At 39.9% G+C, this 27,038-nt stretch overlaps 1 protein-coding gene across 10 annotated transcripts in view; it reads left to right on the top strand.

The window, feature by feature from the left end:
* LOC137321323 (transcription factor 4-like) overlaps positions 1 to 27,038 on the top strand; it is a 534,628-nt gene that overhangs the window by 113,389 nt on the left and 394,201 nt on the right. For all 10 annotated transcript variants that reach the window (XM_067983744.1, XM_067983725.1, XM_067983754.1 and 7 more), the window contains 2 exons: positions 13,049 to 13,110; positions 23,478 to 23,577. In XM_067983744.1, coding sequence (XP_067839845.1) covers positions 13,049 to 13,110; positions 23,478 to 23,577 — 162 coding nt within the window. The remainder of the gene's footprint in view (positions 1 to 13,048; positions 13,111 to 23,477; positions 23,578 to 27,038) is intronic.

Below are 27,038 nucleotides of genomic sequence, written 5' to 3'. Positions count from 1 at the left end.
GAGGCCCTGTTTGAGACCAGCCATCTCCAACCAATGTCTTAACTTGCAATCTTCTGGTTACATATTTATCAATATTTCACCGGGCATTGCCTTTGCTCAGTCAGCCAACAATGGGAGCTTAGACACTGTAGTTTCTTTAAAGGGCTATGTTAGGAACTGTCCTTATGCCTAGTTTCCAAAAATACATTAAATATATTTTGTTAAGAGAGCCACACATTTGGAGTTTAAAAAAACTTTAGTTACATGATTATAGTCGCCAACTAAACTTTGAACGGTTTTTGCAATATAAATATAACATTAAAATGTTCAGAGAAACTAATAAGAGCATCTAGTATTTCACGCAGTAGGCAATATGAAAACGAAGGACTGAAACAATAAAAGTTTGGAGAAGATAAAAAAGTATTGACATTTATTATATACCTATAAACTGGCCAACCTTTCTGGGATGAAGTTTCTGAACTAGTTGATTTTCGGTGGTCAATGAAGGCACTTGAGTCTGTATGTATGTCCTTCTCTTGCCGTTGTCTTGTGCCAGAAGCCTTGCCCCTTATTTGAGTTTCTCAATTTAAAAAAGTTTGTCTCTGTCTCTGTGTCTATAACAATGTAAGTTATTGCATTTTAGAAATGCTATTAATTATGTGAAATGCTTTCAGATATTTCACTATGAAAGGGTTCTATATAACTGCCATTATTATTTATTATTAAGTTTGAAATAACCCATGTATTAAAGAATTGGCTTGGAAAGTTAGACATTTATTTAAAATAAAAACAAAGTATTGATTTTGCTAGCTTTCATTCCTTTCTGTAATATATTTAAGGTGAAGTATTGGGTTTAAAATTTATTTAAAGTAATATAGTAATAGTTGTGGGAATGGCAGCTGCTTTGTTAGTCATGGCAGCAATATGCAAGTGTCTTTGTTGGTGAGCCAATCGTGATACTTGAAACATTTGCAAGCATCAGAATAAATCCTGATTTGAGCCTTTACCTTCCTGTAAACAACGAAGTGCTTAAAGACATATAGGAGCTGAACAAGATCAGAGAATAGATTTGGATGAAGATGATCACAAGATAATTACAGGTGAAAAAGGTCATTTGGTCCATTTTACTTCATCCATCTAGAAAGACCCCACACTCTTTCTCTCCTCCCCCCCCGCCACCCCTCCCATTCAAACATCTAATTGTTTCTTAAATAATTCCAGGGTTTTTGTCATAAATAATCTATCTGAAACATAAATATCAGGAAGTTCTTCATTCTTTGTGTGAAGAATGTCCTGATGTTCATCTTAAATTTACCTGAGTTTGAACCTGTATCCCTTGTCCTACTCTTGTAATTATATTTGAAATTAAATTCTCTCTTCCATACCCGTAACTATCTCATGCACCTCTCTAAGATTGTCTTGCACTACACTTAGTGCTTGAATGTTTCCCTTGTTTTTAGGCGACCAGAACTTGGCAAAGTACTTGAGACGTGGTATGACTAGAGCACTGTACAGTTTTCTGTTGTTTTAACTATGTATAGTTCAGTGCGAGCTTTTGGCTTAATGGTAGCATTTCAGTCTGAGTCAAAGTGTGGAGGCTTTGCACCTCGCTCCAGATTCCCTGCGAGTGGAGATTGGAGCTTCAGCTCTGAATTCCGGGATAACATCTAACAGGATACTTCTGGGTGTGATTGGGCCCCCCTCACGTAGTATGGGTTCTGGGAGCCCTCTTGCCGTCTAAGATTAACCATCCTAATCGGCTGGTATAAACACGGTTAAGGCCATGGAAGGAGCATTCTCATTGTGGCTTGTCAGACTGTTTATCAGCCTGTGAATCCTTCCACTACTTCACACTATTCTCCAAGGGATGAGTATGAAGATATAATAAACAAACTATATTCATTAGTCTATTGGGGGCTTTGTTTGCTGCTCTGCAGTGGCTGGACATGTTGACTGTTGAGTCCACTAAGATGATGAGGTCTCTTTCAACTTTATCCTTAGCTATTTCAACACCATCCATGGAAGATGTATGTTGCCCATTTTTCCTTGGCATGGGTGTTCTTTAATTTAATGTTCCCTGTACCCTGGAATCACAGCAGTGGCACAGATTCCCCAAAAGGCTGATCTTCTACCTCAACTTCATTTTCCAGCCCTATCCCCATATCCCTTGATTTCCTTAGTGTTCAACTATCCATCGATCTCAGTCTTGAATATACTCAATGACTGAGCATCCACAGCCCTCTGGGGTAGAGAATTCCAAATATTCACAATCCTCTGAAGAAATTTTTCCTAGTCTTGGTCCTAAATGGCTGACCCCTTATCTTGAGACTATGACCCCTAGTTCTAGACACTCCAGCCAGGGGAAATAACCTCTCAGCATCTACCATGTCAAGCCCTCTAAGAATTTTACACATTTCAATGAGGTCACCTCTCATTCTTCTAAACTCCAGAGAGTAGAGGCCCATTTTACTCAATCTCTCCTCATTGAAGAACCCTCTCATCCCAGGAATCAATCTAGTGAACCTTCGTTGCACCCCCTCTAAGGCAAGTGTATCCTTCCTTGGGTAAGGAGACCAAAACTGTACACAGTACTCTAAAATAGTTACAGTTTGATTGAGATGAAGGATGAGATCAAACATCCTGACAGTTCATCATACTCCGAAGAAAGAAGTACTTCCTGATGTCTGCCCTATATCTCTCCTTCGCAATCTTGAATGTGTGCCCCCTTGTCGTGCTGCTGTGGTGCCCATGATCTTCATGAGTGGAGGGAAGAAAGTTGAGGGGGAAAAAAACTACTGTCAGTACATATGCCTCTTGGGGTGATGCGCCACTGCTGTGATTCCAGAGTACAAGGAACATTAAATTAAAGGAACACCCATGCTAAGGGGAGAAAAACTGAAAAGTGAGATAGACCACAATCATTATGAAACCCACTGCAATAATTAAAAATGTTAGCACACTTCCAGTGTGTTTCATATTCGGTTTAAACTGTGAATTTACAATGAGACAAGAACAGGAAGGGTCCCAGTGCAGATCCCTGGGCATCCAATTCAGTACCTCCCCTTCCAGCACTGTGGCTCCAGAAAAAAGTTAATGAATAACCTTGACCTGTAGTGACATTTTCATGTATATTCTCATCAAATTTTGACTGCTTTATAATCCCACGATCAAAATGAACACTTTTCTTTGATACCGAGAATATTTTTGAGTATTTCTCCGACAGAATTACATTGTGGCTCTTTTATGGACATCATTTGTGTGAGAAACAATATACAGAAGCATTGGGCACATTAGAAAGAAACACCAGTTCAGCCAGGATGAGTCTTTTTCGGAATGTCTGTCTTCATTCTGAGCTACTTGATTAAACTTATAAGTGTTGATCTTTTATTTTTCTGGTTTTAAGTATATGACTAGTCCTTAATCCATAAACATTCTATGTAACTGCTATAATCGTATCTTATGCGAGTTTCAGAAATGGACACAATAGCCATTTGTAATCTGAAATCATCTCTAAGACCTGGAAGTTCAGTACTCATGAGCAGCACACACTAGCTTGCCAATTGCATCTGTTACTCTGCTAATGTGTATTGCAGCTTTATGTCAACCCTGTTAAATATGATTACAATGGAACAAATAACCATGACTATCAACTTAACCCAATTAAATAACGTTGACATACACCAGAGCACACTGTTTATGTGATGCATTTTCACCTTTTTACACAGAAATTTTATAATAGAGACTTACTGCACTATCTATTTATTTGGTTAAGTATATCTAGATATGATTTTTATATGATTTGTGTTTTTCTGAGAGCAGGCTTGGTTCTTGCTCTAGATTGCATCAAATAGGACAACATTGCAATAGCTCTAACTGAATTTGTAATCCTCTGAAAGTGTGCTAACTTTTGAAATTACGACTGTGTTTTGTAATGATTGTGGTGTGTTTTACTTTTCAGTTTTCCTCTTTTCTGAATGTGTTCCTTTTTTATGTACTCTGGAATCGTAGCGGTAGTGCATCTTTCCTTTCCCCACCCCAACAGGCATATGGACTTGCAGAATGTTTTTTTCCTTACCACTCTCTTTCCTCTCATGAAGGTATATCATTCAGTGGATGCCAGTAGCCTTCTGGTATCTCACCCAAGTGTTTTGAGTTGTGAGCCTAGACAGCAAGTGTCAGACTATTTGATCATGTAATAAGAGAATCACTTCAGCTTGATTTTTGCTCTGACACAGCCTGTAAACATGAACCCTTTATGCAGGAATTTCTTGATAGTGAAAAGGAGTGAGGGCCCTGGTTTATTTTTCTCCTGCACTCTCCCACCCCCCAAAAAAATTTGGAGACAGCGTACATTGTGTCCTAAAATGAAAATAAGATCAACACTTTTTGTACGTGATACTGAATATTGATTACATTGGAAGCATTAGGTTCAAAATCCCAGCGTCTTTTTCTCTCTGGTCAGTGGAATCTTTGAGGTTGGATTTTCCAAACTATCAGAAGGCAGATTTGTAAACCAGGTATTGTGCTAGAGCTGTTGCAAAAGTTACAGTGATTTTGCTTAAGTTAATTTGAACTAAAATTAATCTGTGGTAATTGTCTTCGTATGAAATTCCACTGTGTGCTATTCTACCACATTTATTAATCTATTTACTTTAAAATGGGTCAGTGAATGCGCAGAGGAATTTCATACAAATATTACAAATGCTGCTGAGAGTAATTTGAATCCTTTAGTTACAGCAAAGCAATTTGTAATGACACCATTAATTGATGGCACAGCTGAAATTTCAAATTTCGACAATGCTGCAAAGAAAGTGTAGGCATGTTTTTTTTTAATGTTGAAATTCTGCTGTTAATTTTGTGGAATTGATCCTGCTCTTGTATAGTTGGAATTGTTTTAAACTTTTCAAATCTGTACCTCTTGGGATTAAGGAAATGAGTAGTTATCATGCGCCCTTGTACATTGACTTTGTTGCCAATTGAAAATGTAATCTCACTTATTCCGTAGACACATTTTATACCATTAGAGACTACATCTCTTACCATTACCAATACAAATCCAAATAATATGAGAGAAATGTTATGTGGGGTCCACTGACAATTTAAGCACAATTGTGAAGCATGTAGTTGAGAAATAGGAGGGGACCAAAGTTAGATCCTTGGGGGACTCCAGAGGTAACGGTGCGGGGGCGGGAAGAGAAGCCATTGCAGGAGATTCTCTGACAACAATTGGATAGGTAAGAGGGCAGTCCCACTCAGTTAGACAACAGAGGAGAGGCATTCAAAGAGGATGGTGTGATCCACTGTGGAGGGGGTGATGACGAGGACATTTTAAAAATTAGGAATTTAGGAGTAAGAAAGGTAGCTAAATAATTATAGAATAAACCATCAAGGAATGCTGTCAGATCAGACAGTATAAACAAATCAAGAGAAAATTGCATGCACTCCTGGAGAGAGAAGTGATTTGAGAGATTAGATGGGATTAAACCTGTCTGGCTTGTTGCCTTCTGTGGCCTTGAACTGTTCCGAAAAGCTTGTAGATTCTTGAATCCACCATTTTATATTTATATATTTAAGTTAAGAGCAAGGAAAGTTGGGACAGATGACAAAATAAGAGACTCGGAAAAATTCGAAATCGGCAGAGAGACTGATTCTTTGATGTTTAAATATTAAGTCAGATACAGTTTTATTCCCATTTTACAGCATTCCTTATTATAACATGGAGCAGAGCAAATTTAACCCCCTCCCGGTTCAAGTTAAGAATATTATTCTATATTCTCTTTTTGACCTGATTTATTTGATCAATTGAAGGTATCTCAGATGTAGGTTCTGGCGTAGTATACCTGGCATATTGAAGGCATATGTGTGTGTGGTCAGCTTGACCTGACATAGAGGGAAGAACAACTTTCACAATTCTGAGATCAACAGTTTTGTGTGTGTATGGTTGTCATAATTATATGCAACCTAAATTTCCAACCAAGAATAAAACAAACTCTGGCAGACGTGTCCAACATTAAATCAGTACTATCCACATGTACCTGTTTTGTCAGATGTAGTGCAGCAGAATAGGTTAAAAGTTACTGAAAATGTTGTAATTTATAATCTGAATAAATGTAGTGAAATATAAAAAGTTCTTGAATTTTTTTGAGATGAAAACATGAATGCTGGAAGTGTACAGTGGGGCAGCATCTGAAATGGCAATATTGACCAAAGTTTTGGATGTGACCCTTCATCAGAACACTGAGCTCTCGGGAAGGGTCCCACCTACCATTTCTGTTCAGATAGAGACAGAAAGAGAGAAAGAAAGAAGTTAATTTATAGGGGTAATTATCCCGTAAGCACATATTCAGTGTGTAGCTGATCCCTGTTTGCATTGTCTAATGAAAGGTTCAACCAAAACATTAACCTGTGTTTCAGATGCTGTCTGACTTGCTCTGCATCTCTATCATTTTCTGTTTGTATTTTGGATGTTTTTTAGTCTGCTACATAAAAACAGATGGTTTGTGATGCACAGCAAATGAGATTCCTGGATTATTTGAAAAGATTAAATTGATAGGCAGTGGGGTCAGATTTAATGAATTTGTTGCAATTAAGGATCTGTTTAACACGCTGTTCACAACACGTACTCCTGTAATCAGGTTTCCATTGTGTGCACTGTGAACAGTACTAGGCTAGGTGTGAAAATGTCGAGATGTGTCGGCATACTAAATCCACGTAAATTGAGGTTAGTTGAGGCATTAAAAGGGGGGAAAATGATTAATTCCATTATTATCTGTATCATTATCTGAGGAAATGGAGCTGAACACCGTGCAATCATTATCGAACAGCCCCACTTCTGACATTATGATGGAGGGAAGGTCATTGATGAAGCATCTGAAGATAGTTTGGCCGAGGACGATGTCCTGGGGCTGAGATGATTGGCCTCCAAGGACCACAGCTATCTTCCTTTGTGCTAGGTACGACTCCTGCCACTGGAGAGTTTTCCCCCTGATCCCCATTGACTTCAGTTTTACTAGGGCTCCTTGGTGCCACACTAGGTCAAATGCTGCCTTGATGTCAAGAGCAGTCACTCTCATCTCACCTCTGGAATTCAGCTCTTGTGTCCATGTTTGGACCTAGGCTGTAATGAGCTCTGGAGCTAATTGGTTCTGACGGAACACAAACTGAGCCTCGGTGAGCAGGTTATTGGTGACTAAGTTCTGCATGATAGCACTATCGGCGACACCTTCCATCACTTATTTGATTCGTTCATGGGATGTGGGCGTCGCTGGCAAGGCCAGCATTTATTGCCCATCCCTAATTGCCCTTGAGAAGGTGGTGGTGAGCCGCCTTCTTGAACCGCTGCAGTCCCTTAGGTGAAGGTTCTCCCACAGTGCTGTTAGGAAGGGAGTTCCAGGATTTTGACCCAGCGTCGATGAAGGAACGGTGATATATTTCCAAGTTTGGATGGCATGTGACTTGGAGGGGAACGTGCAGGTGGTGGTGTTCCCATGTGCCTGCTACCCTTGTCCTTCTAGGTGGTAGAGGTCGTGGGTTTGGGTGGTGCTTTTGAATAAGCCTTGGCGAGTTGCTGCAGTGCATCCTGTAGATGGTACACACCGCAACCACGATGCGCCGGTGGTGAAGGGAGTGAATGTTTAGGGTGGTGGATGGGGTGCCAATCAAGCGGGCTGCTTTGTCCTGGATGGTGTTGAGCTTCTTGAGTGTTGTTGGAGCTGCACTCATCCAGGCAAGTGGAGAGTATTCCATCACACTCCTGACTTGTGCCTTGCAGATGGTGAGAAGGCTGTGGGGAGTCAGGAGGTGAGTCACTCGCCACAGAATACCCAGCCTCTGACCTGCTCTTGTAGCCACAGTATTCATGTGACAGGTCCATTTAAGTTTCCGGTCAATGGTGACCCCGAGGATGTTGATGGTGGGGGATTTGGCAATGATAATGCCGTTGAATGTCAAGGGGAGGTGGTTAGATTCTCTTGTCGGAGATGGTCATTGCGTGGCACTTGTCTGGCTTTTCTACTGATTGAGAATAGGCTGATGAGTCAGTAATTGGCTGTGTTGGAGTTTTCCTGCTTTTTGTGGACAGGACAGACCTGGGCAATTTTCCACATTATCGGGTAGATGCCAGTGTTGTAGCTGGAACAGCTTAGCTAACGGCACGGCTAGTTCTGGAGCACAGGTATTCAGCACTACAGCTGGGATGTTGTCTCGGCCCATAGTCTTTGCTGTGTCCAGTGTACCCAGCCATTTCTTGACGTCACGTGGAGTGAATCAAATTGGCTGAAGACTAGTATCTGTGATGGTGGGGGACCTCCGGAGAAGGCAGAGAAGGATCATCCGCTCGGCACTTCTGGCTAAAGCTGGTTGCGAGCACTTCATCCTTGTCTTCAGCACTGAGTGAATAGTGGATCCATTAATGTTTCTTGAAGTAATTTTGTGGCACACTGGAACCTGTATTATCCACTTATCCTCTGGCTAGGTAATGGAAATTGGCAGATAATTGAAAGTCTTGAATTTTGAAATATATATTTTATATATATATAGTGCCTTATCATGTCTCTCAAATGCCTTTAAGCACAGAGGAACACTCTGCCTTCAAATAGTGCTGTTGCATCTTTAACTTCCCGCTGAACCACCAGAACAGGCAGACAGAACTTTGGTTTAACATCCCAATCAAAGCATCTCTCGATAATACACCACTCCCTCTGCACTGCAATGGAATGTCAACTTGGATTATGACCTCAAACTCCTGGCATTTTCCAAACCCATGACTCTGAGGCAGCTGAGCTAAATATGTACGCATACCTTGGTCTTGCATATAAGAACGAACAAACGTGCATTTATATAGCATCTTTCGTGTTCCAGGATGTCCCAAAGTGATATGCATCCAATTAACTACTTTTGAAGTATAGATACTGTTATGTTACAGCAGATTATTGTGGCAGCCAACTTGCTTATAGCAAGGACCAACAAACAGCAATGAAATAAATGACCAGTTAATCTGTTTTAGTTGGTGTTGGTTGTGGGATAAATACTGTCTTGAACACTGAGAAGTCCACAGTCCTAATTTGAATAGTGCCATGGGATCTTTTTTGTCCACCTGAACAGACGGGGCCTCATTTTTAACATCTCATCCAAAAGATGGCACCTCACGATGCAGTAATGTACTGAAGTGTCAGCCCTAGATGATGATCTCCAGTCCTGGAGTAGCGTTTCAACTTACAACCTTCTGACTCAAATAAAAATGCTGCCACTGAGCCAATCTGGCACTCTACGGTAGAACAATACCCCAAAAATTATTCAATGATGATAATTCCTCTGCAGTAGTATGCATAATAAATTGAACAATTGAAATAAGGCTGAGAAGGAACGATTGGAGTGTTCCTGTGAAATGCTGCAGGTACTGCAGCATTTTGGCAGGAGCCGCAGTGCAAAGAAAATGTCTTTCCTCTCCTCCTCCTACCACCCCGTTATTGTTTTACATTTTCTTTTTTTTGGTTATTTCCCCATTTCTTGGTTTTCTCTCCTCTTCCAACAGTACTAACTCATAGAATCATAGGTACAGCACAGGAGGAGAACATTCGGCCCATTTTGTCTGTGCCGGCGCTTTGAAAGAGCTATCCAATCCCAGTCCCCTGCTCTTTCCCCTTAGCCCTGCAAATTTTTCCTTTTCAAGTATATATCCAACTCATAGGCTTATGCATGATCATCTGGGAAAGTTATGTAGTGAGTCTAAATTGCAGATCACATCACAGCCCAACCTGATCCTGTCCTTACCTGAGATCCATACGTATACTTACCAGAGGGCAACATTCGACTCCTGTACTATCTGCTCTAAGTCATAAGATTATAAAGTAAAGAGCTGCTATGGACATCAGTACATTGTCTATACTGACATTTCGATGCAGTACTATAGGAGTGCTGCATTGTCAGAGGTGCTATCTTTTGGATGAGATGTTAAACTCATTGGGGTGGACATGTAAGACCCTGTGGCATTATTGACAGCGAAATTGCAGAAATATTGAATAATGACCTTGCTTCAGTATTTACCAGGGAGACTAACATGGTGGGCATGACATTAGAAGAAGAGATCAAAAAAGATGTAAAGACATTTAAGATAGAAAGGGGGAGATAATTAATAAACTAATCAAACTTAGAGAGGATAAAACCCCTGCTTCAGATGGATTGCATCCAGGCATATAAAAAGAAGTTAGGGAGGAGATAGCAGGGGCACTATCACATATATATAAAAATGGTGAACAGCTAATGTGATTCCTATATTTAAAAAGGGAGACAGAACAAGTCCAAGAGCTATAGACCAATTAGGTTAATGTTGGTGGCAGGAAAGATAATGGAATCCTTACTCAAAGATATAATAGAGAAACATTTAGAAACTGAAAATATAATAAAGAATAGTCAGCCCTGATTTCAAAAGGGAAGGTCATGCTCGACCAACCTTATTGAATTCTGTGAAGAAGTAAGAGTGTAGACAAGGGCAATGTAGTAGATGTAATATACTTGGATTTTCAAAAGGTCTTCGATAAGGTACTGCATAGTAGACTCATGACTAAGGCGCATGTGGAGGCAGGGGACAAGTAGCACAATGGATAGCAAGCTGGCTACAAAACAGAAAACAGAGAGTAGGGGTTAAAGATAGTTACTCAAACTGGCAAAAGGTGGGACGTGTGTTCCACAAGGAATGGTGCTGGGACCACTGTTCACCATATACATAAATGATTTGGACTTGGGAATTGGAAGTACAATTTCAAAATTTGGGGATGACACCAAATTGGGGGGGGGTGGGTGGTATAGTTAATACTGAGGAGGACTGCGACAAAATACAGGAAGACATTAATAAACTTGCAGAATGGGCGTGTAATTGGCAAATGAAGTTCAATATAGATAAGAGTGAGATGGTACATTTTGATAGGAATAATGAGGCCACATGCTCCTTGGAAAATAAGTGTCTAAACAGGGTAGAGGAGCAGAGTGATTTAGGGGTACAGATATACACATCACTAAACGTAGCAACGCAAGTTAATAAGACCACTTAAAAAAAAAAAGCAAACCAAGCACTGGGGTTCATTTCCAGAGCGATAGAATTGAAAAGCAGACAAGTTATGCTAAACTTGTACAGAACCTTGGTTAGACGTCACTTGGAGTACTGTGAACAGTTCTGGTCTCCATATTATAAAAAGGATACGGAGAAGGTACAAAAAAGATTTACTAGGATGATACCAGAAATGAGAGGTTATACCTATCAGGAAAAATTGAATAGGCTGGGGCTCTTTTCTCTAGATAAGAGAAGACTGAGGGATGACCTGATAGAGGCCTTTAAGATAATGAAAGGATTTGAGAGGGTAGACGTAGAGAAGATGTTTCCACTTGCGAGAGAGACCAGAACTAGGAGCCATAAATATAAGCTAGTTACTAACCAATCCAATAGGGAATTCAGGAGAAGCTTCTTCACCTAGAGAGAGGTAAAAATGTGGAACTCGCTACCACAAGGAGTAGTTGAGGCAACTAGCATAGGTGCAATAAAGGGGAAGCTAGATAAACACATGAGGGAGAAAGGAGTAGAAGGACATGTTGATAGGGTTAGATGGAGAAGGGTGAGAGCAGGCTCACATGGAGCATAAACACTTGCGTGGACCTGTTAGGCCGAATGGCCTATTTCTGTGCTGTACAATCTTTATAATTCTTTGTAACAGGGGGTTGGTTTCCTGTAATTCTGGTCAATATTACACTCTCAACCAACATCATCAAATATGGGAAGAAAAAGCAAAATACTGCAGATGCTGGAAATCCGAAACAAAAACTAAAAAATGCTGGAAACAATCAGCAGGCCAGGCAGTATCTGTGGAGAGAACAGAGGAATTAATGTTTTGGGTTTTGAAACAGACTCACTACCTTCATTCCTTTGTTATTTGTGGGACATTTCTGTGTTCAAAATTAACTGATGTATTTGCATACATATAAGTCCACTTGAAAAGTAACCCTTTTGTAAATGCAAGCCTTTTCTTATTTCATGTTTAGTCTTTGGTTCTGCTACTGCTGACCAAAAGATTGCTCCAGTTTTCTTGTGATAATTTCTTTCGGATTTTCCCCCTTTTTACTTCCCATTCCTCGCCACAATTTTGGTTCCATACTGCCTTACGCATGTGATGTGTCCCTTGTCTGAGTCCAATATACGCTGATGGATTGTTTATTATATGAAGTTATTACAAGAATTATTCACTGCTCTTGTGTAATCTGTTTGACTGTACTCTGAATCTGTGTATCTATGCTTTGTTTCCTGTTTTTTTTTGTCGCTGATTTTTTTTTGTCAGTTTTTCTCCTTGTTCCTCTCCACTTGATTTTTTTGCTGGGGTATTGTTTCGTAGCTGTGAGTGGCCTCTGGTATCTTGGCCAAGTGGTCGTTATTAATGGGAGAGCCTTTACAGCATTGGTAGGTTATTCAACCATAGAAAATATCACAGCTGAGATTGAACCTGTTCTCACCTATAGTTCACACATGCACTTCACACAGAGGTCATTTGCTAGCTGGATTTCTGGCAGACTTTCCCCTTTGCAACCCTGGGCCACTGAGCCAATTGCAATGCCCCTAACATGACCCCAGCTGAGATCACAAACTCAGACAGACTGTGGATCAAACCTGGGATTCGTGATTTGTGTGATTCGGCTACTCACTTGATCAACACGGAGCTTTTCAGTGGCATCTCTTCTTGTTGGTGTATATTTTCAAAATATTCTGAGTACAGAACAAAACGTTTGGCCAAACAAAACGCAGTTTAAAATGCAGTAATTTCATTATGGTTAATATCTAATCATTTTTTAAAGGAAATGTAAAGACATTCATCAAGGAGCATAAGGGATGGTTTGAAGAATGTAGCAGAGTTCTGAAAGAATCATTGGCCTAGTAAACTTTCAGTGTATACCCACCTTTTTCCATTCACTATTGCCTGAACTATAAAATGGGACCTCTTAATGGTTATGGGAAGAAAACTATTGGGACATCACTACGTTCAGCACAACCCAGGAAGCTGATGGGGACATTTCTTTTTCTTGCATTTAGGTCTGGAAGACAGAACGAGCTCCGGATCCTGGGGAGCCGGGGGGCATCCTAGCCCATCCAGGGTAAGCCACAGTATACTGGTTATTACAGAACTAAATGTCAATTTGTTTGGCTACTTAACTGCTATTGATAAATTGATTTTATTTCAAAGAATCTTTATGGAGGTCGGACCTTAAAATTCAGGCATTTTAAAAAAAAAATAAAGATTAATGGAGCTATTGCAAATCTGTTGAGAATATTGTTCTGAATTTAGTGTTCATTTTAGCTTACCACTGTTTTTCATAAGCGTGTATTGCATATTACTACCAATAAACTACAGGGAAAATCACCTATAAGCCAATTTGTTTTAATGTAGGGCAGTGCAGTTCTATGTGAGGTTAATTGTTGACCTCAAATTTATCCTATCACTTGTCACCACCAATATTTCATGCTAGTGTTGCAGTTTTCTTGAAACTTAAATTAGAAGGACAAAATTTCTAATTGCTGGGTGCTCTCTGTGGCTCCATGGACATAGTTTCCCCAAACAAATGGTTACCATATTATGTTACTGAAATCCTAGTGACAACACTACATTACAACAACAACTTGCATTCATGCAGCGCCTTTTAATGTAGGAAAACATCCCATGGCACTTTACAAAAGCATAATCAGACAAAGCAGTAGATTGCAAGGATAGAAAAGTCGAGGATGAGTTTTTTGAGGAGGGGATGATGACGGTGGTTTTGAAAGGGAGGGGGATAGTATTTGAGGAGATACAAATAACAAGTCCAATAAGCTGGAATTCGGGTTAATAAGAGCTCTGGATTAAATTGGGCTTTCTCTAACCACCTTCATTTTGTTATGTTGGCTCAGATGCTTTGTTAACTTTATAAGGGAGTGTCACATACAAACCCCTCTCAGAACAACGCAGAAAAGTCTGTGTTATATAAATTGCTGAAAAATGCAGCTGAAACTCATTGAAGTAAAATTGAGAACATATGGGTAGATTTGACAAATGTAATCATTTTTTCATTTTGATGTCATCTTGTGTGTTACCTGGGCATAACTGGGAACAGCCAGAGGCAGCTATAACTTGCACTTTTTAAAAATAAAATTGCCTCTGATGGTTACTGAGAACACACATGGCCTGCATATTTGTTCTAGAGTACCAAAGGGCAACCCTGTAGCCTTCCCTTACCCTTGTGCATGCTCCAACAATATGACAGCAAAGAAACAGGCCATTCAGCCATCAAGTCTGCATCAATATTTTTCTCTACAAGATTCACCGAGTCTAATTTAACTCTCTTACCTGCTGCCCGTTAATATTCCTCTTTTTCAAACTATCTATGTAATTCACTTTTAAATCAGTTTATGGATTTTGTTTCTTTTTTACGCAGCGCGTAATTATGATCTGGAATGCACTGCCTGAAAGGGTGGTGGAGGCAGATTCAATCGTGGCTTCCAAAAAGGAATTGGATGAATACTTGAAGTGAAAAAAATTTGCAGGGCTACAGGGCAATGGGACTAACTGGATTGCTCTTGCAAAGAGTCAGCATGGGCTCAATGGGTCGAATGGCCACCTTCTGTGCTGTAACCATTCTGTGATTCTTTGTTTCGATCACAGTTTGTGGCAGAGAGTTCCACACTCTAACTGCCATCTGTGCAAAAAAATTTTTTCTAACCTCCCTGTTAGTTCTTTTTGTCATCATCTTAAATTTGTGTACTCTTGTTACTATCTCATTGATCAGTGGAAACAATCTATCACTATTTATCTTATCCTAACCCTTCATAATCTTGAATACAACCACCAGGTCACTTAATCTGCTTGAGTCTAATGGAAAAAGGTCCTTCTTAAATTCGCTCTTCGCAATTGTAACCCTGATAATATCCTACTGACTCTATTTTTCAGGGATGATAGGTTACAATTGTGAAGAGTGAAGTTAAGAAGGACCTTTTCCATTAGACCCGAGTGGATCTTTCCATATAAGATCTTTTTCCTTTCCCTATTACTTCACAATTTTCTACACTGAACTTTAACTGCCACTTATCTGCCTATCCTGCTAGCTTATATATGTTCTTCTGAAGATTTTCATAATCCTCGTCACAATTTACATTACACCCCATATTCGTATCAGCAAATTTCAATTTGTTCCCTCAATTTCTAAGTCCAGATCAATCTGTTTCAACAAGCTATGTTTAACTGCATTTAAACCTCTGCCTATGAAGGGCAGAGTTATATCTGATAATACTGTCTTGCAGTGGGTTCCACATATTGGAGAAATAGTGTAATTTTTTTTTCAATTGGCATTGAATAGTGTCTTTTTAGTGTTCTCTGTTTACATTACAGGTGAAAGTAGTTCTTCAATACACCAAGGTTCCCAGTGTTATGGAGTCCACTTTGTAGGATAAATTCCACAACACTGGTAGTAAGTCTGTTACTAGGCATGACAAGTTTATCAAGTCAGTAACTGAGCCTTACAGATCAGCAAGATCACGAGTTTGAGTCCTGGTCTGCACTTAGTTAACTAATCTCAGCCAGGAAGATGGTAGGGGAAATATACATAGAAATATACATAGAAGTTACAACACAGAAACCAGCCTGTCTCGGTGTTCACCCTCCACACAACCAAATAGTCCTAATCACATTTGCCTGCTTGTTCCCATAACCCTTCATCCACTTTTTTCCTTCATTCACCTACCCAACATAATCTTGAATGTTGACGTAGTTTATGCCTCAACCAGCACCCTGGAAATGAAATCCACAGCTTCAAAACTCTGTGTAAAGATGACTTTCTGACTCTCTGTTATAAATCCTTTACTCATGTAAACAATCTGCTTCCATCGACCCTACCCTGTCCTTTCATAATTTTAAACATTAGATTCATATCACCCCATAATTTGTGTTCATAATGATAAAAGTCCCAATTTTTCCAAGTCCTTCTCTGTATTTGTATTTCCTCATACTAGACAGCATCCTAGTGAATCTGCATTGTACCCTCTCTAAAGACTCTGTATCCTTCCCTATAGTATGGAGTCCAATACTACACACAGTAATCTAACTGAGGTCTTAAGATTTTATATAGGTGCATTGATATATCTTTTTGCTTTTGAATTTTATACCTTTTGTGATAAAACCAAGAGTTCCTTTAGCTTTTTTTAATGGCCTTACAAACTGAGGTCCTGACTTTAATGTCCTGTGAGCCTGTACCCCTAAATCCGAACGCTCTTTTACAGCATCAAGCCTACTTCCATTCAGAGTATAATAACTGCTGTTACATTTTTTAAACTAAAATGTTAACTCCTCACACTTGATGACAATGAATTCTATCTTGCACTTTTTAGCCCATTCTCCCATCTTAGCAATATCCCATTGCAGTAGTTATAGTGTTGGACAGAGTATAAATCAGCAAATTAGAGGAGCATGTAACAAGGAGCATATAACAAGCAATAATCATGGGGGACTTTAATCTTCATATAGACTAGGCAAACCAAATTGACAAAAGTAGTTTGGAGGACGAGTTCATGGAATGCATTTGGGGCAATTTTCTAGAACAATATGTCGAAGAACCAACCAGGGAACAGGCTACTTTAGATCTAGTATTGTGTAATGAGACAGGGTTAATTAGTAATCTTATAGTTAAGGATCCTCTAGGGAAAAGAGTGGTCATAATATGATAGCATTTTATGTTGAGTTTGAGTGTGATGTAGTTAAGTCTGAAACTAGGGTCTTAAATTTAAACAAAGCCAATTATGTAGGTATGAGGGGCGAGTTGGCTATGGTAGATTGGGAAATTAGATCAAAGGATATGATGGTAGATAAGCAACGGCGAACATTTAAAGAAATAATTCATAATTCTCAACGAATATACATTCCCTTGAGGAATAAAAACTCCATGGGAAAAGTGACCCAACCGTGGCTAACTAGAGAAGTTAAGGATAGTATTAGATTAAAAGAAGAGGCTTACAATGTTGCCAAAAAGAGGAGTAAGCCTGAGGATTGGGAGAGTTTTAGAAATCAGCAAAGAATGACCAAGAAATTGATAAAGGGGGAGAAAATAGAATATGAGAGTAAACTAGCAAGAAATATAAAAATAGATTGTAAGAGTTTCTACAAGTATGTAAAAAGGAAGAGATTAGCAAAAGTAAATATGGGCCCCTTAGAGACAGGAGAAATTATAATGGGGAATGAGGAAGTGGCAGAGACGGTAAACAAATATTTTGTATCTGTCTTCACAGTAGAAGACACAAAAAACATACAGGAAAGAGTGGGGAACCAAGGGTCTAATGAGAGTGAGGAACTTAAAGCAATTAAGATTAGTAAAGAAAAAGCATTGGAGAAATTAATGGGACTAAAAGCTGACAAATCTCCTGGACCTGATCGCCTACATCCTAGGGTTTTAAAAGAGGTAGCTGCAGAGATAGTGGATCCATTGGTTTTGATCTTCCAGATTTCCCTAGATTCCAGAATGGTCCCCGTGGATTGGAAGGTAGCATATGTAACCTCACTATTTAAGGAAGGAGGAAGAGAGAAAAGAGGGATCTCTAGGCCAGTTAGCCTGACATCAGTAGGGAAAACGCTAGAATCTATTATTAAGGATGTAGTAACAGGGCACTTAGAAAATCATAACTTGTTAAGGCAGAGTCAGCACGGTTTTATGAATGGGAAATCCTGTTTGACAAATCTATTAAAGTTTTTTGAGTGTATAACTAGCAGGGTAGATAAGGGGGAACCAGTGGATATGGTATATTTGGAATTTCAAAAGGCATTCAGTGAGGTGCCACATAAGAAGTTGTTACACAAGATTAGAGCTCATGGGATTGGGGGTAATATATTAGCATGGATTGAGGATTGGTTAACGGACAGAAGAGATTAGCAAAAGTAGGAATAAATGGGCCATTTTCGGGTTGGCAGGTTGTAACTAGTGGGGTACCAAAAGGATCAGTGAGTGCTTGCGCCTCAGCTGTTTACGATACATATCAATGACTAAGGTGAGGGAACCGAGTGTAATATATCCAAGTTTGCTGACAATACAAAGCTAGGTGGGAAAGTAAACTGTGAGGAGGACGCAAAGAGATTGTAAAGGGATATAGGCAGGTTAAGTCATTGGGCAAGAAGGTGGCAGATGGAATATAATGTTGGGAAATGTGAAATTATCCACTTTGGTAGGAAGAATAGAAAAGCAGAATATTTTTTAAAAGGTGAGAAACTAACAAATGTTGGTGTTCAGAGGGATTTGGGTGTCCTTGTACACCAATCACGGAAAGTTAACATGCAGCTAGAGCAAGCAATTAGGAAGGCAAATGTTAGCCTTTATTGCCAGGGGGCTGGAGTATATGAGTAAGGATGTCTTGCTGCAATTATATAAGGCTCTGGTGAGACCACACCTGGAGTACTGTGTACAGTTTTGGTTTCCTTACCGCAGGAAGGATATACTTGCCTTACAGGGGGTGCAACAAAGGTTCACTCGATTGATTGCTGGGATGAGAGGGTTGTCCTATGAGGAGAGATTGAGTAAAATGGGCCTATATTCTCTGGAGTTTCGAAGAATGAGAGGTGATCTCATTGAACTGTATAAAATTCTTGATAGGGTAGATGTTGAGAGGCTGTTTATCTTGGCTGGAGAGTCTAGAACTAGGGGTCATAGTCTCAAGATAAGGGGTCGGCCATTTACGACCGAGATGAGGAAAAGTTTCTTCCCTCAGAGGGTTATGAATCTTTGGAATTCTTTACCCCAGAGGGCTGTGGATACTCAGTCATTGAGTATATTTAAGGCTGAGATCGATAGATTTTTGGAGGGAATCAAGGGATATGGGGATAGGGCGGGAAAGTGGAGTTGATGTAGAAGTTCAGTCGTGATCTTATTGAATCACCTCCCAAACCCGCGACTTCTACCACCTAGAAGGACAAGGCCATCAGGCAGCAGGTGCATGGGAACAACACCACCTGCACGTTCCCCTCCAAGTCTCACACCATCCCAACTTGGAAATATATTGCCATTCCTTCATCGCCGCTGGGTCAAAGTCCTGGAACTCCCTACCTTACAGCACTGTGGGAGAACCTTCACCACATGGACTGCAGCGGTTCAAGAAGGCAGCTCACCACCACATCTTCAAGGGCAATTAGGGATGGGCAATAAATGCTGGCCTGCCAACGACACCCACATCCCATGAACGAATAAAAAAAAAAGAATGGCAGAGCAAGCTCAAGGGGCTGTATTCCCTACTCTTGCTCCTAGTTCTTATGTTTCTTTGGTCCTCTAAAGAATTAACCATACCTCTCATTTTGGTCTAATCTGCAAATTTTGACACCACTCACTCTAGGCCTATATCCAAACTATTGATATTCGCAGTGAACAGAAGTGATCCCAGCATTAAACCTTGTATGACACCACTACCCACTTTGAATTACTCTGAAAGACTGCCCTTAACACCTACCTTTCTGCCATCTAACTGACCTTTTAATCCTGTTTTCTATCCTCTTGCCTAATTCTATACCCCTTTAATCCTATGTCGTAATCTCCCATGTGATACTTTATTAAAGGCTTTCCTAAAGTCCATGTTCACTACATTAACTGCTTTTCCGCCATCTACTATGTTTGTTACCTCCTCAAAGAATTCTATGAGTTTTGTCGAGCACGGTCATCCCTTTTGAAACTTGTGTTGGCTGCTTCTAACAATTTTCCTTTTATCTAGATAAGTGGTCATTTCATCCGTGAAATTTTTCCTGTAACACGTGTTACACCAACTGTTGTATTTGAATTAGCTCTGTCTCCCTTTTTGAAAATTGGTACTACATTTTCCATTCTTCAGTCCTTCGGCACACATCCACACTCAATAGGGCCCTGAAGTATAATTTCTAGGGCCTCGGCAGTTTCCTCTCCCAGGATCTTAGGATATATCCCATTTTGCCCTGGCATTTGTCTTCCTTTAGCCCAACTAACCTATCTCAAATTTTCCTTTTTATCCATCTAATCCAACTGCAGATTTCCTCTTCCATTTCCTTTCCACAATATGGAGATCTGAAATACACCTCTAGTAATGTAACAAGTGCTTTTTATCTTTGAATTCCAACCATATTGACTCTGGCTGTACCCCTTCCTTGACTACAGCAATACTCTCTTACAGTATATTCTTTTACTAATATTACCGTTCCTCTTCCTTTCTTATCTTTTCTATCCATCCTAAATATATTAGATCCCAATATTTTTATTTTCCATTCTTGTCCAGTTTACAACCAGGTTTCATTTAATGCCATTAAGTCTAGATCTTCCTGTAAAATAATTGCTTCCGGTTCCCCAGTTTATTTCACACACTGCACATTGCAATACATGCATTTTAACTTCTCATTGTTTGTTTTTAAATAGTAATCCTTTCCTTTTTTTTTGTCTAAAAGTTGTCTTTACTTGCAAATCTTTATTTTGGCTTTTTCCCCCACTTATAACTAGTTCATTTGATTTTATTCCTCTATTCCATATCCCTTTTGGTTAATTGATTTTTGCATGGATATTATCTTTGTCTATTTTGGTTTTCACTATTAGCTGATCCTGATAGATTTTATTTTCACAGCCCCTGCCCCCTTCCTAGTGTAAATACCTAATCACTTTCATGTTTTACCAGTACTTTATCACTCTCCCTGTTCAGATGTAGCCCATCCTTGCGAAATCGCCCTCATCTGTCACAGAACTGGTGCCAATGCCCAACAAAGGAAACCCTCTTCCTGACGCCACACATTGATTTCTCTAATTTTCTTGTCCTAACTTATTCTAGTTCATGGCTGGGGAAGTAACCCTGAGATTAAGCCTATGAAGTCCTACCCCTAAACTTGTTTCCTAATCTCCTAAATTCATCTTGTCGTACTTCAGACCTTTCTTTATCTATATCATTGGCTCCCACGTGGACCACGAAAACTATTTGCTCTTCCTCCCTTTGCACAATGTTTTCTGGTCTGTGATATATCCCTAGCAAAGTTGAGCGTGCATGGAATTGGAGGTAACCTTAGGCCGTGGGTTGATGATTGGTTGGGAGACAGGGTAGGGATAAAGGGAATGTACTCTGGTGGAAAGTGACAAGTGGTGTTCCCCCAAGGATCTCTACTGGGGCCTCAGCTTTTCACCATACATATCAATGACTTGGATGAAGGAATAGAGAGTTGTATATCCAAGTTTGTGAACTAAGAAAGGAGGAACAGCAAGTTGTATGGAGGGGAGCAGGAGATTACAAAGGGACATAGGCAGATTAAGTGAGTGGGCAAAACTGTGGCAGATGGAGTTCAATGTCGGGAAGTGAGGTAATCCACTTCAGATCCAAGAAAGACAAATCGTAACATTTTCTTAATGGCTATGTACACAAATCCCTAAAAGCTAGTGCAAAGGTACAAAAAGTAATCAAAGGGCTAATATTGGTCTTTATCTCAAGTGGGTTGGAATACAAAGGGGAGGAAGTTATGCTGCAGTTGTATAAAGCTCTGGTTAGACCATATCTGGAGTATTGCATTCAGTTCTGGGCGCCACACCTTAGAATGTATTGGCCTTGGAAGGGGTGCAATGCAGATTCACCAGAATGCTACCTGGGCTAAAAGGGTTAAATGATGAGAACAGGTTGCATAGACTCTGCTTGTACTCCCTTGACTATAGAAGATTAAGGGGAGATCTAATTGAGGTATTCAAAATGATTAAAGGATTTGATAGAGTAGATATGGAGAAGCTATTTCCTCTGCTGGGGAATCTAGAACAAGAGGGCATAAGCTTAAAATTAGAGCTAGGCCGTTCAGGGGTGATGTTGGGAAGCACTTCTTCACACAAAGGGTAGTTGGAATCTGGAAAAAACTCCCCTAAAAAGCTGTTATGGCTGGGTCAATTGAAATCGCCAGATTTTTATTAGGTAAGGGTATCGAGGGATATGGAACAAAGTTATGGAACTGAGTGGCTTGCTAGGCCATTTCAGAGGGTGATTAAGAGTCAACCACATTGCTGTGGGTCTGGTGTCACTTATAGGCCAGACCGGGTAAGGACAGCAGGTTACCCTCCCTAAAGGACATTAGTGAACCAGATGGGTTTTTACGACAATCCGGTAGTTTCATGGCCACCATTACTGATACTAGTTTTTATTTATTTATTTAATTGAATTTAAATTCCCCAGCTGCCATGGCGAGATTTGAACTCATGACTCCGGATTACTAGTCCAGGCCTCTGGATTACTAGTCCAGTAACATAACCACTATGCTACCGTACCACTATGATACCCAGTATCTGGGAGGTAACAAAGCATCTGGAACTGTCAATCTGTACTGTAAAGGATTGTGAGCCCCTCTAACTATTGAGTCCCCTATCACTACTACATTTATAGCTGTGTTGTTAATTCCCCCCCTCCAGTCCCTTGAGTCATCTCTTGTTTGTTGGTATCATTGATATTTATTTAATGGCCTCATTTTCCCCACAGGAATATAGAGCTTTAAATCTGTTGAGCACATAAGATGCTCCTGTTCGAACCTTTCCTTCCTACCTCTCTGCACCTCTTGGATAGTCACCCATCTCTCCTCTTCCCAAGTTTTGAAATTTGGAGCTTGAGTTGGTGACACTTCCTACAGACATTTTTGCTTGAGTCTATACCTGGTGCTCGAAACACCCACATCTTGCACGAATGACAATTGGCCTTGGCACCCCTGGACTAAGGAAAGGAAAACTGGCCAGTGTCCTCTTTCCTGATTGCTACCTGATGACCCCTGTGGAACATGCATTGGTTAAAGACAGGATTGTGCTTATCTATGGCACCTGGTGTTGAGAGATATTCACTGTCATGACTCGTGAATAATGAAGACATGGGAAAAATACTGGAGGACTACTAACACTTGTGGAACCATATCTCGGCAAAGAGTTGATGAGTTTTTTTTAAAAAGGAGGGGAGGGAAGGGGAGAAAAATTGGCAGAGAAGGATTGCTGATCAAGAAAAATTACAGTTGTTTGAAAATCGCAAATAACAACTTTTGCATCTGGTTGCAATCTATTTGCAATGCTCCAGATGGTCTGTACAGAGCAACAAGCAGAAAGTGCTATTACTGACCTAGCAGCTATTTTCTTTGTTACCTCTGCTACTGTCTTCGCTGGAGGGGCACCAAAAAACTCTCCTCTTCAGGTGTCTTGGCACCTCGAGAGCACTGCAACATTAAGTGTAGTATTGCATTGATATAAGATGGTTGGGTCCAGAACCTCTAATGTGCCTGACTTGAATCTATCCACTGTTGCTGAGCTGTTCAGGTTGTGATCTTGTAGAGCCTGATTGTATGTCCTCGCACACATCTGCATTTACAAATGTAGTAAAGTGTGTGGGTGTCAGCAGCCACTTTTACATTTTAATCTTTTGTTTTTTAAAATAATGTTTACCCATCCTATAAACTTGCTAGGCAATTGCTAATATGTTGAATCATACTCTTATTCATTTTAATGTTTTGTAGAACTACGGTGATGGAGTGCACTATGAGCAAGTGACCAACAGGGATCTTGGATCACATGACAACCTTTCTTCTTCCTCGTTCATGAATTCTCGACTCGTAGGTAAGTACTGTAGTGGTGTGCTCATGTTTGTCCTTGAAGTGTAACTTTGCAAATGTGCAGCTAGTGTCCCACCGTTATTTTTCTATCTCCACTGTCTACTTATAGATCTACATTAAGGTAGCCTGTTTTCCTTAAGGTTACTGGTACATAGCAGATGAAGATTAGAAATGAGCTGGTTTGTGTACACTGTTCTTCCTTCCAGGAATCAGAGCCAAAACCTAAAAGGCTAAGAGTGGAAGCTAGACTAGATGAAATCAGTGGGATGGAGTTGTGTGGGAGAGATGGAAGAAGGGGCTGAAGACAGATTAGAAGGATCTGGTATTACCCCATCCCCATACAATACTTTTGATATATATTCTGTTCTTCTCTCTCCCCATCCCCTTCACCGTACTCTCTATTTAAAGTTGCCCCAGTGTCCCTCCCCAATCTACATAACAGCTGTACCTCTTGAAACCAGCAGGCTGAGTCCAAAACCGAACTGTTCTCGATTGGTTATCTACAGGGTGGAAAAGTTGAAGTATCTTCAGAATTAATAACGTGAGCAAGAAACTTTTGTAAATGAGTATAAAGCCTTTTGCTCCTATATTTAAGACTGAAAAAATATAATTGGATACTGAGCTGCAATGTTATTCATTTTTAATTAGATACATAGTTTATGATGTGCACCAAAACCTGGGGCTTTTTTCCCCTCTCACATCAGACTATAAATAAAAGAAGAGATTGTTTACAAACTCGAGCCTGTTTCGTATGCGTTGGTTATAATGCACATATTGCACTGTATTTTCATTGAAATTAGAGGGAATAATGTGGGCCACCACTGTTAGTGCAGATAATGCTCCTGCATGCAGTTGCAGTAATGTTGCTGATGCCCTTGTGCTGGGCTGGAGGAGCATGAAGTGTGACTTTGCCTTTATTTTTTTTTTGCAAAACATACATGAAAATACATGATCGTTAATACAAATCAATCCAGTTGCACATGCTATGTGATTAATTGAACAATGATACTCTTGGGGAGAAAAATAAAACTTCACAGAATTAGTTAAACATAGGATACTGAATGGAATAAACCTGAAACTTCCCATTGCCTTGTTGTGACCTGCATTTTTTCTTTGGCAGTTGACTTCTTACAATTCACAGGTGCCTGGTCTGTCAACTCGCTCTAGTGGGCATAATGTATGCGTGAGCCTTGACCATGAATGTCAGCAGGTTTTCTGGCCATGTGGATCACAGCCAAACCCAGTCATGTCCTCACCTGGGTTGCATGATAGCGATCAGGAACAAGAACGCAGACCAGTTATTTATTTTCCCTTCCCGAACTCAGGAGAGCAGAGGCTAATTGTAGCACCCTTTCCACCATTCTAACCGAGAACCTCTGACTCAGTACAGACTGGGGATTGAATCTGGGATTGTGCTGCTCTGTAAGGTTCAGCTAGTCACTGGATAAACATGTTGAGCCATTGTTGGGGAGCCTCCTACTTAATAAACATTTATTCTTGGGGTAAGTTAGGTTTTTACTTCTCGCTAACTGAATACCTGAAAGGAATTCCTATCGAAATAAAAGACTTTTACTTTATGAAAATGCTGGATAAAAAAGTCAATTTTTACGTCAGATTTTGCCATTTGTCCTTCGTGATTTTTTTCAGTTTTTTAATACCATATATGTGCTTAGTAACTCCGTTTGATACCTCATGTACACAGAGTATGGAATTTATTTCTTGTGTCTGAGATAACATTCTGATAGGACCTACTTTTCTGTGAGTCATTGGGATTGAGGGGAAAACATAAAACAAATAGCTGTGTACTCAACATCAGCAAGTATTGGCTGTAACCATAGCAATATCTTGCTTGATAACTACTTTCATACTTCTCTCTGTGTAAGATAAAGACAGACTGGCAGGCCAAATGGCCACTACTTAAAAGCTAAGCGTACTTCAATTTTTTTCACACAATATATCCCAAGTTGAAAACCATAAATTGTAAAAATAGAATACTGCATTTAGTTCAGCATTTTTAGATTTTACTGCACAAGAAAGTACTTTATCTGGTCATTCAACTCATGAAAAAGATTACATAATTTCCGATTATGCATCATCCATCACTTGCGAAATTAACTTTGCTTTTGGCTTATTATATTTAAACAACTTAGCAATGTACATGAAACAAAGCAAAACCATAATATCTTAAGAACACAACTTCAGAGAACACACTGGCTGCTGCGAAGTTGAAGGGTGGGGGTGGGGGAGGGGATTTCCCACAATGATAGTAACTTTCTCTTTGAAGTGAAATTATAAATCATGGCATTCAGTCAGTTGGGGATGCCCCTGCACTGTGTGAGATGAATATCGCCCTTCTTGCAACAGTGATGTAACCCTTTGAAAGATGCAACTGAACTGTACCATTTTCACTATTGTTAAAGGGGTTTGAAAACTGCAGTTAAGGCAGTTGAAAACTCTATAAAATGAAGGCCTGCTAATTATAAATAGATGCAACAAAGCTAGACCAATTCCTCATCCCTGGTTAATGAAGCCAGCATTAAGAATCTGAAAGTACTTAACTCCCAATCAATTTTAGTGAGAAGCGTAGTTATGTTTTAACTTTTTTTTTTGAAAAAGGGGCTTGATTTTCACCGTGCCCATCAGGGTAAACCGGGCAGGCAGACACAAAAAATTGGGGACCTTTGGGTTAGGGGAGGCGAAGAGGGGTGGGATACTGTTAGAAAAAATCTTTTGTATCCGACATCTATTGCATCTGAACAATAATTGCTTAATTTGCTAATGTACAAAGTCGCTGCCTGCTGGTGGTGCAGTGATATCAACAACATGCTGCAGTCAATCTGTTGGGATGAACCTTTTGGCTCCAGCGTGTTCAGTGAGCTCAGGAGAATAGTGATTTGGGAAGTCGTGGGTGCAGCATTGGTCAACATTAATGTTGATCACAAACTATTTCACATCTGGTTTAGGGATATGTCCCAAACGGCTCCCAGATTTTTTTTGTAGAATACTTCCTGTAAAAGCTCCCTCCAAATCCTTTTCTTGGTTGTACAGTGGTCATAGTGCCACTCCAGTATATCTGTGATGTTTGTAGTGTGCCACTCACTTGAAGCCCTGAAAAGAAATTGCTTGGCACTTTCATGGGTGATTGGAAAAATCATGACATTGTGTTTTTATAACTTAAAAGAAATTTAACCCTTAGGAGCATGCTGATGCATCTAATTATGAGTGTTTGTGCATTCATTGTCTTGAAAAGAAATCTCGATAGGAGAAGAAAAAGCAAAGCCTTGCTGAGTGAAAATGGAAGACTTCGCGTGGGAGTGATGTAGTTTTAAATAGTTTCAGATGTCTGTATAATTTTAGTCTTACGGGAGCTGCAGCTTCAGTTAGCTGAACACCATTCTGTGTTGACAAGCACTGAAAGGTACTGTGGAATTGTTTTTGTAAGGTGATTAGGATTTTCTCTGTCTC

This window comes from Heptranchias perlo, chromosome 1 (genome assembly GCF_035084215.1).
Source record: "Heptranchias perlo isolate sHepPer1 chromosome 1, sHepPer1.hap1, whole genome shotgun sequence".
Taxonomy (NCBI): Eukaryota; Metazoa; Chordata; class Chondrichthyes; order Hexanchiformes; family Hexanchidae; genus Heptranchias; species Heptranchias perlo.
The sequence above is the reverse complement of the archived record's forward strand: the minus strand, read 5'-3'. Positions and strand labels throughout refer to the sequence as shown.